Source organism: Hippoglossus hippoglossus, chromosome 11 (assembly GCF_009819705.1).
Source record: "Hippoglossus hippoglossus isolate fHipHip1 chromosome 11, fHipHip1.pri, whole genome shotgun sequence".
In the NCBI taxonomy this organism is placed as follows: Eukaryota; Metazoa; Chordata; class Actinopteri; order Pleuronectiformes; family Pleuronectidae; genus Hippoglossus; species Hippoglossus hippoglossus.
The window spans coordinates 15038891-15050701 of record NC_047161.1 but is presented as its reverse complement, the minus strand read 5'-3'; the positions used below and the strand labels follow the sequence as shown (position 1 = coordinate 15050701).

General features: G+C 42.7%; 3 protein-coding genes across 5 annotated transcripts; all 3 read left to right on the top strand.

Moving 5' to 3' along the window:
- Positions 1-20: 20 nt before the first annotated feature.
- Positions 21-1642, top strand: LOC117770381 (glutathione S-transferase A-like). Of its 2 annotated transcripts, XM_034599761.1 has the most exons (6): positions 21-283; positions 708-773; positions 867-972; positions 1068-1186; positions 1260-1345; positions 1438-1642. In XM_034599761.1, exons 1-6 carry the CDS (start codon positions 116-118, stop codon positions 1568-1570), a joined length of 678 nt encoding a protein of 225 aa, XP_034455652.1. In that variant the 5' UTR covers positions 21-115; the 3' UTR covers positions 1571-1642. The 2 variants fall into 2 exon arrangements, with proteins under 2 accessions (XP_034455652.1, XP_034455653.1); XM_034599762.1 differs by lacking the exon at positions 708-773.
- Positions 1643-2266: 624 nt separating this feature from the next.
- Positions 2267-5865, top strand: LOC117770379 (glutathione S-transferase A-like). Its single transcript, XM_034599752.1, has 6 exons — positions 2267-2521; positions 3054-3119; positions 3241-3346; positions 4973-5091; positions 5245-5327; positions 5417-5865. Exons 1-6 carry the CDS (start codon positions 2354-2356, stop codon positions 5547-5549), a joined length of 675 nt encoding a protein of 224 aa, XP_034455643.1. The 5' UTR covers positions 2267-2353; the 3' UTR covers positions 5550-5865.
- Positions 5866-8320: 2455 nt separating this feature from the next.
- Positions 8321-11486, top strand: LOC117770581 (glutathione S-transferase A). Of its 2 annotated transcripts, XM_034600168.1 has the most exons (6): positions 8325-8569; positions 8678-8743; positions 8921-9026; positions 9843-9961; positions 11003-11088; positions 11174-11486. In XM_034600168.1, exons 1-6 carry the CDS (start codon positions 8402-8404, stop codon positions 11304-11306), a joined length of 678 nt encoding a protein of 225 aa, XP_034456059.1. In that variant the 5' UTR covers positions 8325-8401; the 3' UTR covers positions 11307-11486. The 2 variants fall into 2 exon arrangements, with proteins under 2 accessions (XP_034456058.1, XP_034456059.1); XM_034600167.1 differs by lacking the exons at positions 11003-11088; positions 11174-11486 and adding an exon at positions 10028-10527 and having other exon boundaries at positions 8321-8569; positions 9843-9996.
- Positions 11487-11811: the final 325 nt, after the last annotated feature.

Here is an 11811-nt window from a genome sequence, read left to right as displayed (position 1 = left end):
CGTGGGAGGCCAGCCTTTGGATCAATGAGGCGCCATAAAGCGCACACTCACTGCTGCTGCTCGCTTCAACCTGTAGTTGTTTTGGTTTTTGCTGAGTTTATCTGCGATTGTGTCCATGGCCAAGTCCATGACTCTGCTGTGGGGAGCCGGATCTCCTCCCTGCTGGAGGGTGATGATCGCTCTGGAGGAGAAGAAGCTGCACGGCTACAAACGCAAGCTGCTCTCCTTCGAGAGGGGAGAGCACAAATCCCAGGAAGTGCTGGAAATCAACCCCAGAGGACAGGTCGGCGTAGCATGCACATGATAAGAATTAAAAAAACAGGATGCCCTCTGGATAGAAGATACATTTCAGATCGCCAATATTATACTTATTACCTCCTCCAATAAGCTGGTTATGTTTTCATCTGCATTAGTTAGCTAATTTAATTGTAAGAAGGATTTGGCAAAAACTAGTCAACTGTTTTCCATGACATTTTTTGGACATGTGGGGTTTGACTCGAGGAAGAGCCCATTATATTCTGGGTCAGATTTTGATCATGGGGCGGATCCAAGAGTTCTTTTCACTGTCTTTAACTTTGCGAGACAGAACATTTTTCAACATTTTCATTTCTTTTGCAGAGAATAATTTATTGAACTTGATGAAAAAGATGTTAAGGGGACTGATAGCTGCATGATGACTAATCTTAAACCTTATTTGATTCTGCCAGCTCCCCACCTTCAAACACGGAGACAACATACTCAATGAGTCCAGTGCCGTGTGTTTATACCTGGAGGTAAAGTTTAAAAACTGAGTATGGAATGTTTAATACTGTACATGTTATAGATGATCTTTATTCTTATTTTTTCGAATATCTCTGCTGTTATAGAATCAGTTTAAGTCTCAGGGCCACAAGCTGATCCCTGACAGTCCTGCAGAACAAGCTCTGATGTACCAACGCATGATGGAGGGTCTCACCCTCACCGAGAAACTCAGTAAGATACACACTCAGACACACACACCTGCACCAACACTCTAAAAGTTAGAAAAGTACCCACTCTACAATGATGTTCACATTGCCCTGTCTTAGACTCAGTCGTCTACTACGAGTGGATTGTCCCTGAAGAAGAGCGGCATGATTCTGCTGTGACCAGACACAGGGAGGCTCTGACAGCTGAACTCAAACTCTGGGAGGGTTACCTGCAGAGGGTAGTGTACACACAGCACATACACACACATGGACACACACACTTGTACTGACAGCAGTGCCCTCTGCATCAAGGTGGCTGCGGGCTCATACCTGGCCGGGGCCTTCTCGCTGGCTGATGTGATCGTCTTTCCAAATACTGCTTATGCTTTCCGTTTCGGGTACGTGACTGAGTTCAGTTCTCTCTGTAAAGAATGAGTGAGCCATGCCGGCCCTTTTTAATTTCTCAGTAACCTTGTGTTCTGTCCTTCAGGCTGTCTGTTGGACGTTACCCCAAACTGGCCAAATATTACAGCCTGCTGAAGGACAGACCCAGCATTAAAACCAGCTGGCCCCCTCACTGGGTGGCCATCCCGCAGGGTTACGACATCCTGAAGGACCTGTGAAGCACACAGCACAAAATCTTCATCGTTTTATCGTATGTTTGTTCGACATTAAAATAAAGTAAAGAAGTTGTGCTCTCATTTTTTATGCCCCTTTATCTGTGATGGCCATGGCCGGAGGTTTATGTTTTCAGGTTGTGTGGTCCATTCTTTGGAAAATTTCTCAAGCACGCCTCGAAGGACTTTCTCCAAATTTGGTACAAATGTTTACTTGGATTCACGGATTAACTGATGAGAATGTGTTGGTCAAGGGTCAAAGGTCAAGGTCACTGTGACCTCACAAAACTCTTTTTTGCTTTGTGAATGCAACAAAAGGTAACGTCTAAAGAGAATACTTTAAAAATGTTAATTCGGACTCACGGATTAACTAATTGGGTTTGAGTGGTCAAGGGTCACAGGGCAAGGTCGCGGTTGTTTCACACAACAATGTTCAACAAGATGTCCCAAATCTGTCTTTGGGAAATGTCTTCACGTTTTTGACCAGTTGTCACTTGGACTCAGATATAACGGATTAGATTTCAGAGGTTAAAAGTCACGGTGACCTCATATGAGTCTGGAAAGATTTATGTCGACATTCAACCAATTTTATACGGTTATTCCAGTTCAAGTTGTAGTTTCTTCTTCCGGACAGTAGGTGGCAGTGTGCGCTTCAACCACAGCTTGGATTCCCATGAATTCAGTGAAGAACAACAGCAGACACTTTCTTCTTCTTGTCAGTTACTCCGTGCGCGTCTCCTGCAGCAGTGACAGCGAAGCTCCAGTTTTCCGTCTCGACATCCAGAAACCATGGCCCAGGACATGACTCTGCTGTGGGGCTCCGGATCCTGTCCCTGCTGGAGGGTGATGATCCTCCTGGAGGAGAAGAACCTGCAGGGCTACAACCACAAGCTGCTCTCCTTCGACAAAAAGGAGAACAAGTCCCAAGAAGTGTTGGAAATCAACCCCCGGGGTCAGGTAGGAGCCGGCTGGAGCTATAACATAACCACCAGCTGTTAGTGGACACGTTGAAATAAACATCACTGATTTCCTGCTTCAAATCTGAACGTAAAAAGAGCAAAAATAAACCCATTCAATATTTTCAAATCTATTAACAAGTTTCAGAAGAAGATGAACTTGGAACATAAATTCGTCATCACAGTACATGAACTATTATCATGCCGAAGTCCTCTCAAGTCATTAAAGCCCATTTCACCGTTATTAAATCACGATTTACCAGCTATTTAGTTTGAGAGCTAGCAAGATAAACCTAAACTGACTTGAAATTTGAATGTAATTTGGCGGATTCCTGAGTGATGGTCTTTATTTACACTGAAGTTCTCCTCACAGTGTCTCTGCCTTGAAAACACCACCCATGTTACATTTCCCCATGCAGCTAGCTGAACGTGGTTTTGTTCCCATGAGCACTTGTGTGAAGCAGCTCAGTGCTAATTAGCTCCCAGGAGCATTAACACTGGATTAATGCTGCCAACTTCTGTTTCTCCCTCAGCTCCCCTCTTTCAAACATGGAGACAACGTTGTGAATGAATCCTACGCAGCCTGTTTTTACCTGGAGGTGAGCGAACCAGTCCATCACCTGAAAGACGTCATGACTACTTGTTTGACAGGGTTATACTGTGTGTGTGTTTGTTTGTGTGTGTGTGTGTGTGTGTGTGTGTTTTCTCTCCTCATGACAGAGTCAGTTCAAGTCCCAGGGAAACCAGCTGATCCCAGACAGCCCTGCGGAACAAGCTCTGATGTACCAACGCATGTTTGAGGGTCTGACGTTCTACGATAAACTTAGTAAGTTACTGACTTAATTAGTCAGGTGAAACCCTCAACTGTTGGCCGACCCCCAAGCAACACAAACCGAAGCTGACCTATTGGCTCATCATTACCACACAGGCGCACAAGCAAGGACACACGCCACAACAGTATCTAATTTAAATTGATTATTGGATGTTGAGGAAAGATGAGTGGCTAGAGGTGAAAATGTGTCCGATTGGTACGGAGACTGGCAACGGGCTCCCCAAGCCAGTACCTATGATGGTTAACTAGAGGGGTGGACGGATGAGGGTTAGGAAGAGATGGGTCAAGAAATCTGAGCCGAACGGAACTTGATGGGTGGATCAGCTGATTTCTGAGCCCATCAGCTGACGCCTGACGACGAATGAGCCTGACAATAGACAGTGGATATCTGGGCCAAGACAGGGGCTTTCATTCATTGTGCGCTGTTTACAGTCAGAGTAGTTTCTTTTTTCTCTCCACGCAAAACGCAAACCGTGATACTTTTCGTAGTTGTTTTAGGTCGTGAAGACATTTTGGCTAATCTCAAGTGTGAATCTATATATACACAAAAAAAATTTGATACATTTTGATCAATGTGTTCCGCCTCCTTTGCTCTCTACATTGACTTTTTTTTTTTTTTTTTTGCCTGCTCATACATGATTGGACAAATTAGAAGGCCGGAAAGCTTCCGTCCCTAAATTCCCTTCCCTACAGATTCTTCATATTCACATGTAGAATCTGTTTATAGAGATACCTGACTGGTGATTAGATATGTGGCTGAGAAGTGGCCTTGCCCCTGATCACAAGTTGACTTCATATAAGGAGTTTAAAGATTGTTGTTGCTGCTGTTGCAGCCATAATGCCATCAGGAATATTGTATTTACCTGTTTTGTCCCATATTGTCATCCATAAATATTTATCCTATGTGTTTTAAGCAGCAATGGTTCAGACACAAGTGGATGTATGAATAAATCCAACAATTACTAAAGTCTGCCTGGGGTTGAATTTAATTTAATTTCTTTTACAAAATGAAAACAAATCCGTGATTCACTTGTATCTTTCAGCTTGTTTTTCTTTGCAAAGAGCAAAACTGTAAAAAAAAACAACACAACGAGCCTCACTGTTGCACTGTGTGACTTTCTTATGACGACCATGGGCCCTCCAGTTTATTGTTAGTCAAATCCACATGACTGTCATACTGCTGTAAATACTGAGGATCAGATGTGTATTAATCCACTGCTGAAAGTAGTCCCAAATAAATACACTATTTAGTCCTATTTGAGAAATATATTAGAAACTACAGTCACCATAAGGGAATTAGTGAGGCTATTTAAAAAAACTGAATAATATATTTATGAGCAAAGCCGAACAACCCTACTCATGATTCTCTAGTTCTTATTGTAGAAATATAAAAGAAAATTTATTTAAAGAAATATAAATTTTACTCTCAACTACATGTATCCCCTCAATCTAAAATTGAATGGGTTCGCTCCAGGCCCAGGTCCCATCCCTCCACCAAGTGTGGTGAAAATCAGCTTTGTATTTTTTGCGTTATCATGCAATCAAATAAACCAGCAAACAAACATGTAAAAGCATAAAACAATTAAATGGGTTTTTCTTTTATTCATTTATTTGTTTTAGATGCCGTTATCTACTATGACTGGTTTGTCCCTGAGGACGAGCGGCATGACTCAGCTCTCAAGAGAAACAGGGAGGCGCTGGCAACTGAACTCAAACTCTGGGAGGGTTACCTGCAGAAGGTACTGCATGTTCATTAGCAACACACACACACACACACACACACACACACACACACACACACACACACACACACACACACACACACACACACACACACACACACACACACACACAGTTGGCAAACACTGACATGTTCGTGTCTCTCTCTGAAGCCGGGCAAGTATCTGGCAGGACCGTCCTTCTCACTGGCTGATGTGATCGTTTTTCCAACTGTGGCCACACTTTTCAGATTTGGGTGAGTGTGAGTAGAAAGGCCTGTCGCATCATCCTGAAGTCACACTGACCCGTGAACCACTAAATGTCTCCCTACCTGCTGTTTTCCAGGTTATCTGCAGAGAGTTACCCTCAGCTCGGACAGTATTACGCTCTGCTGAAGGAGAGACCCAGCGTTAAAGCCAGCTGGCCCCCTCATTGGCTGGAGAACGCCAAGGGCCAAGACACACTCAAAGATGTCTGATACTTACTCACTTTTGAAAGCTGCTTCTGTGTGTAAAGTTCGAGTTTGGATTCTCTAAACAGCCTTTTGCATTTGTTCTCTCAAGTGTTGAGATGATGTTCAAAATATATCAGTGTAATAATGGCAGAATTTTTTGGGGGGGAAAAGAATTGGAAGAATAAATAAATAGACCATTTAGATGCACAAATTTAAAGATATAGAAACTGTACAAATTTATGAGAAATATTGGACATGTTAAACGTATATAACGTATGTGTAAAATAAGGTATTGATTGGACAAAGGGTGCAAATGAACAATAAATAGTCTGCAGCAACATATGAAAAGAGTTTTTACTGCATTTTGATTATTTCTATAGGTTTTAGCCATAAACTGTATATAAAGTATGTCCCATCCACTAGCATGGAGGAGGTGGGATTTATGACCTGTACTGCCAACCACCAGGAGGGTAACGTTTGGGCATATTCATCGTTATATACAATCTATGGTTTCATATAACTTTGTGTTGAAAGTGAATCGCCTCCAGAGAACACGTCTGATCTCCAAACATTTTCTCCATAATACACACTACATTGTAATCCTGTATATCTGATCTACAGTTATAAGAGTGTATGTGATTGTATGACCTGATGTATAAGAGGTGAACAGAACGTTGCTGAAACTCATTATTCTATTCAGGCCATTGTGCGACGCCACCGATGAGATGAAGGTAGAAAAGGTAATTGGAGTCTATTCATTCTATTATGTGACAGGCAGTGGCTGAACCGGTTTTCATCCCTGAAATGACATGTGCTCTCATGACTGTGCATCAGTGTGTAGAGCTCATACATATGAGCTTGGGTTCAGACCCTGTCAAAGCAGCTTTTACAGTTCTACAACAGAGAGCAGCACTAGACGTCTAGTTTGCATCTTGGCCTTTGAATCCGTCTCTGGATCCGATACTTCTTGGTACCGTGGACGTGCGTGGGGCTTCCCCCCCCAGTTTTGTCCCATCGGCTGACAATTACACGGGGCTGTTCCATCTAACCAACATCCCCTGCTGCCCGTCTGACAGGAGCAATACGCATAGTGGCAAATGAGAAGTTCACAGACAGGCAATACTAACAGAATAAATATACTGCTTACTGTCAAATCCATGAAAACATTTATCTTTTTGACATAAAAAGATCAGTTTCTATGCTTTGGATTTCTTGCAAATAAACAAAACAACAAACAAGCAAATAAAGACAGGGGTGAAAACTCGAAAAAATGGGGCCATGACAACATTTAATATAAAAACATTAGTACAGTGCACTGTAGTTTTTTCATCCACCAATAAGTTGTGACAAGAGAAAATGGCTGCGTCATGCTTATCAAGCAGAATGACACTGGTGAAGTGTTAGTACAGTGCACTGTAGTTTTTCATCCACCAATAAGCTTTGTCAAGAGTAAACAGCTGTGTCATGCTTGTCAAACAGAACGACACTGGTGAAGAAACTGATGATGAAGATTGAAGATCTGATGAAGATTTTCTTTTGAATGTGAGGTGGAATGTCGCCCGTTCACTCAAGCTAAATGATCTGACTCGATTGAATATGAAGATATACTCAATGTGACCGGGAAAAATGAATACTGATCCTCAGCAAATTCATATGTTTCATGTACTTCTAATCTGCAGGTTGTTTTTGAATGTACCTGTAGACGAAAAACAGCAAAGAAGTGACAGCTCTGTGTGTGTGCATGACAGGATTGTGGTTCATCTCCACTCACAGGTTAGTGTTGACAGGGGCAACCAATCAAACACTCAACGTCTCTCCTGACCGCAAGATTGTGAACAATGTGAACAGCGGCTGCTCACTTTTCCATTATTCATTCACTGTCAGTGTAAAATGTCAGTGGTGAATTAGCTCCAGGTGGTGTCTGTTACATCCAGTGGATAACTGATTGTTTGGATGACTGAACCCAGAACTGGTCTTGTGTGTGTGTGTGTGCGCGCGCGCGTGCGCGTGCGTGCGTGCAGGGGTGTGTGTGTGCAGGGGTGACTGGAAACTGCTGAGTCATTGTGAGTTTCCAACTTCAGGCTGCAGCAGACGCTCAATCACCAAAGAAATAAGTTTAAAATAAAAACTAAAATGCAATAGTGTAGTTTTAATGGTGCATATATTGATAACTGCAGCCATCTGATCTCTATACACGCTTTAAGAATAAGAGCTACAAACTTAAAATCCCTTTTCAATGCATCGTTTGAAATGTAACATTGGAATTTCAGCGTTGAAGTGTCCTATATACATGCTTTTATGTTTTTATTGATTTAATATTTATTCAAATAAGTTCCTTCATTAGTGGAGAAACTGTTTTAATTCATGTTTCTCTGTTCTTTACGCGTTACGCGCCACTGAGCGCAAAGAGTATTAATACAAAGCAAGAGAAGCCCCCCCCCCCTCCACACATTTAGCTCTGCTACTGCCTGTTCGCACAAGCAGGAGCCATTTTAGTCATGCTTGAAATTCTTTTATTTCGTCAAGACTGTGTTTTTATTCTGTTGGCTATTTTCCATGTGTTTTTATTTGTATGTTTTTCATCTGTGCTTCTTTTTTTTTGCAGTTGATAAAAACAAGTGTATTTTAATATGACATCATGTTGCCCTGAGTTACTAAGGGAAGGGTTAACATACTTGGACAGGGTGCGAACTATCTTGAGTCAATATCTTTGGCGATCACGCAAAAAAGGGGAAGGGACTTATTTCCACCAATCCAGATGTGCAGGAGACGTGCTGCTATATAAGCACGAGTCTGTCCCACTCCTGCCTCACGTTTCACCTCCTCCATTCCTCCGCTCCAGGTCCTTACAGGTGCTGCAGCTTCTCTCTGAAACCATGGCCAAGGACATGACTCTGCTGTGGGGCTCCGGCTCTCCTCCCTGCTGGAGGCTGATGATCGCGCTGGAGGAGAAGAACCTGCAGGGCTACAACAGCACAATGCTCTCCTTCGAGAAAATGGAGCACAAGTCAGAAGTGGTGATGAAAATGAACCCCAGGGGTCAGGTGAGTGTACTCCTCAAATGCGATAATTTTGCTGGAATACACTGATATGTATACATTTTTTAGCAGAGTATAAAAACAATGCATTAACTCCACTCTTATGTCTTAAAGCTTCCTTCCTTCAAACATGGGAGCAACCTTCTGAACGAGTCCTACGCCGCCTGCATGTACCTGGAGGTGAGAATTTGTTGCACAAGTCCTATAGTTACCTTGTAGTGAAACCATATCCATCCAAGGTGTGGCCCATGTGATCTCTGCAGACAAACGGAAACCTTACCCTGCACAGGAAAAGAAACTGGAGCTCCATGCAGCTGTTCACAGCCGTTGGTCTTTTTCATTTCTCCATAACAACAGAGCCAGTTCAAGTCCCAGGGAAACAAGCTGATCCCTGACTGCCCCGCTGAGCAGGCCATGATGTACCAGCGCATGTTTGAGGGTCTCACGCTCACCCAGAAAATGGGTACGTCAAACCCTGAAAGTGTTTGACCACTGTTTTGCAAGGCAACATACAACCTGTTGCTCCTGGAAATGTATCGGAAGATGTTCATTCCTCCAAACAAATGTTTAACCACTTAGATTCAGTGATTTATTAAATTAGAACCAGGCTTTCTCCCAGCAATAAATCCATAATCTAAATTGTTGTTGTCATTGGTCGGGCTGTCTTGTGAGACTTTGACCTGCACCTGGCAACATCGTACAACAATCTGCAACCTCTTAAACTCCAGAGACTTGATGTCTCCAGGAGCTGAACAGCGACCAGCCCTCTCCCACCCCGAGAGACCTGAGCTGTTAAAACGCATGCTGCGGCGTGCACTAATGAGCATCACATTCACAAAACACTTCTGTGTTGTGTGCACCCTATGAATCAGGTAGTGAAGTTGAGAGGTCACATGTTAATCCCACAAAGGATCACATGCTCAGAGCCGCTTGCAGCTGAAGTCATGGGACAGGGTGGTGCAAAAGAGAAAAAAGATTCTGAATTGCAATCAACAGGTTGTGCAATAAGTGAACATATTCTCTCCTGAGTTGGCTGCTTTAAACTTTATTTGAGCAGTTGTTTCTCTCTCCAGTTTGGAACTAATGTTGCATAATAACCTCCTGACTGACCCCCCCCTCCCCTCCCCTCTGCTGCTGAAGGGAAATGAAAACAATCCGTCTCAGCACACAGTGGGAGTCCATGTTGTGCAGCGTCTTAATAGACTTTTATCCATTTGTATCTTTGCCGAAGTCCTCGGCTGCCACGACTGAATGCCTGTTTGACTTTCCTTTCTGTCAGCGGATGTTATCTACTACACCTGGAAGGTCCCGGAGGAAGAGAGACACGACTCTGCTGTGAAGAGAAACAAAGAGAATCTGAGCACTGAGCTGAAGCTGTGGGAGGGATATCTGAAGAAGGTAAACGAGAGAAAGATCCATGTTGATCCAAAAAATTGATATGACAGGAAGTGCTTCCTTATCTGTCTTTCCCTCCACTGTGCTCTTGCTGCTGCTGCTGCTGCTGTATATGGACATTTTGGCATCTCCGACTATCAGGTTGAGCAGCTGCCATTTTGAGGCGTCAGCTTTCACCAACTGTTTTAAAAGCAAAACGCAGTGCATTAAAAAGGCTACAGAGTCGTTCAATACAGTGTTTGGTAGCTTGTTCCCCTTTTTTAGTTGAGAGTTAGAGGATCGATACAACTCGTGCACCTATAGGTTAAATATAAAGCTGAGCCATGTGTGGGGACTTTGCTGTGAACTCCACAATTAATGATGTGTCACGTTTCTGCGTTTAACCTTTTTTATTGAGCGACTGCGTGTCATTACATGCCCATCTAACTCGTGCAAAAGAAATCAGTCAATCTCTTTTTTTCCCTACCTCTTCACTTTCTTCCCTGTAACCTTGAACTAGACATTACTGCCACATTGTGGTCTGTATTAGTAACTACACACAATTGTTTAAACTAATACCACAAATAAATAATTTTAGATCTATCATTATTTTATATTGTGTGTTTTTTAACTATACAAAGAACTAAAGATGCAACATGATAATCTTAACTTTGCATCTAAAGTGGAAATGGGGCAAACAAAATTGACCTATTTGACCCCAAAGTTATCAAAGTTTAAATTTGGTACAAGATCTGAAGTGTGAAAATGACAAGTTGTGTTTTTTACTTTGCGTTTAGTACCACAAGTCACTGCACCCAGCCAAGACATGGTCCAATACATAACCCCAAGTAAAACTGCAACTTGTTTTCCCATTTCGATCTTTGTGTAGACTGAATAAAATATAATAGTTAGTGAATTTAAAAGGGTCTAAGTTCATGTTACATTTGGACAGATGCCGACTAGCCTTTTCTCTCCGTTTTTTGTTAGTCGAGCTATAACCACATCACTGCTGAATCCCACTGTGATAGTCATGAATGTGGATTCCGCTCCTCTGCTGTTTTACAGGCGTCCGGCTCGTTCCTGGCAGGAAAGAGCTTCTCCCTGGCTGATGTGACTGTTTTCCCAGGAGTGGCTTATCTCTTCCGTTTTGGGTAAGTGGATCAAATCGACGGAAAACGGTGTTGAGCTGCATGACAAAAAGCAATGCATGCGCAGTGACCGCTCTCCATTCTGCAGGTTGACTGAAGAGCGTTACCCCAAACTGACGGCGTACTACAACTGTCTGAAGGAGCGGCCCAGCATCAAAGCCAGCTGGCCCCCAACCTGGCTGGAGACTCCACAGGGTCAAGACACGCTGAAAGACGTCTGAGATTCAAAACGTGCACCCTCCGCTCTCGTTGTGTAATATGTAACCATCCCTCGGACTGCACTACTGTAGCTGTCAGGAAACATGCATTTGCTATAACTGTGCGTGTTCATTTTCTATTATCATTTGACTGTGACGTAAAAGACGCATGTTTCATCCTGCAATAAAAACTGACTTTCAGTGGTGCATCTTGTATTCATTTCAATATCAGTTTACACTGAGCCTTCTTTGAATCTATTTTTAACAGGAATATAATTCACAGGTCTGTGATCAGAGGAGCAATCAAATTGAACTAAATATTTCTCATGGACCAAAGTGCAACATATATAATTTATAAACCTAAAGGAAAAACAAGACTATAAAGGTGGCTGTTGCATATGGCTACAGGTGATCAAATTGCCCATCTGTTAGTAAAGTAAAAACTAGAAGACAAGAACATCTGCACATCAGTTGATGCTCCCATAAACTTTTAATTTTATTTTTATTGAACATTTCAGGCACAGGCCTT

Excerpts from the sequence above, each read along its gene's own strand:
- LOC117770381 (XM_034599761.1), top strand. The coding sequence starts at position 116 with ATGGCCAAGTCCATGACTCTGCTGTGGGGAGCCGGATCTCCTCCCTGC. Across the intron at positions 1,187-1,259 it reads GGGAGGGTTACCTGCAGAGG|GTGGCTGCGGGCTCATACCT; the intron begins GTAGTGTACACA and ends CTCTGCATCAAG. Across the intron at positions 1,346-1,437 it reads GCTTATGCTTTCCGTTTCGG|GCTGTCTGTTGGACGTTACC; the intron begins GTACGTGACTGA and ends TCTGTCCTTCAG.
- LOC117770379 (XM_034599752.1), top strand. The coding sequence starts at position 2,354 with ATGGCCCAGGACATGACTCTGCTGTGGGGCTCCGGATCCTGTCCCTGC. Across the intron at positions 2,522-3,053 it reads AAATCAACCCCCGGGGTCAG|CTCCCCTCTTTCAAACATGG; the intron begins GTAGGAGCCGGC and ends TTTCTCCCTCAG. Across the intron at positions 5,328-5,416 it reads GCCACACTTTTCAGATTTGG|GTTATCTGCAGAGAGTTACC; the intron begins GTGAGTGTGAGT and ends GCTGTTTTCCAG.
- LOC117770581 (XM_034600167.1), top strand. The coding sequence starts at position 8,402 with ATGGCCAAGGACATGACTCTGCTGTGGGGCTCCGGCTCTCCTCCCTGC. Across the intron at positions 8,570-8,677 it reads AAATGAACCCCAGGGGTCAG|CTTCCTTCCTTCAAACATGG; the intron begins GTGAGTGTACTC and ends TATGTCTTAAAG. Across the intron at positions 9,027-9,842 it reads CACGCTCACCCAGAAAATGG|CGGATGTTATCTACTACACC; the intron begins GTACGTCAAACC and ends CCTTTCTGTCAG.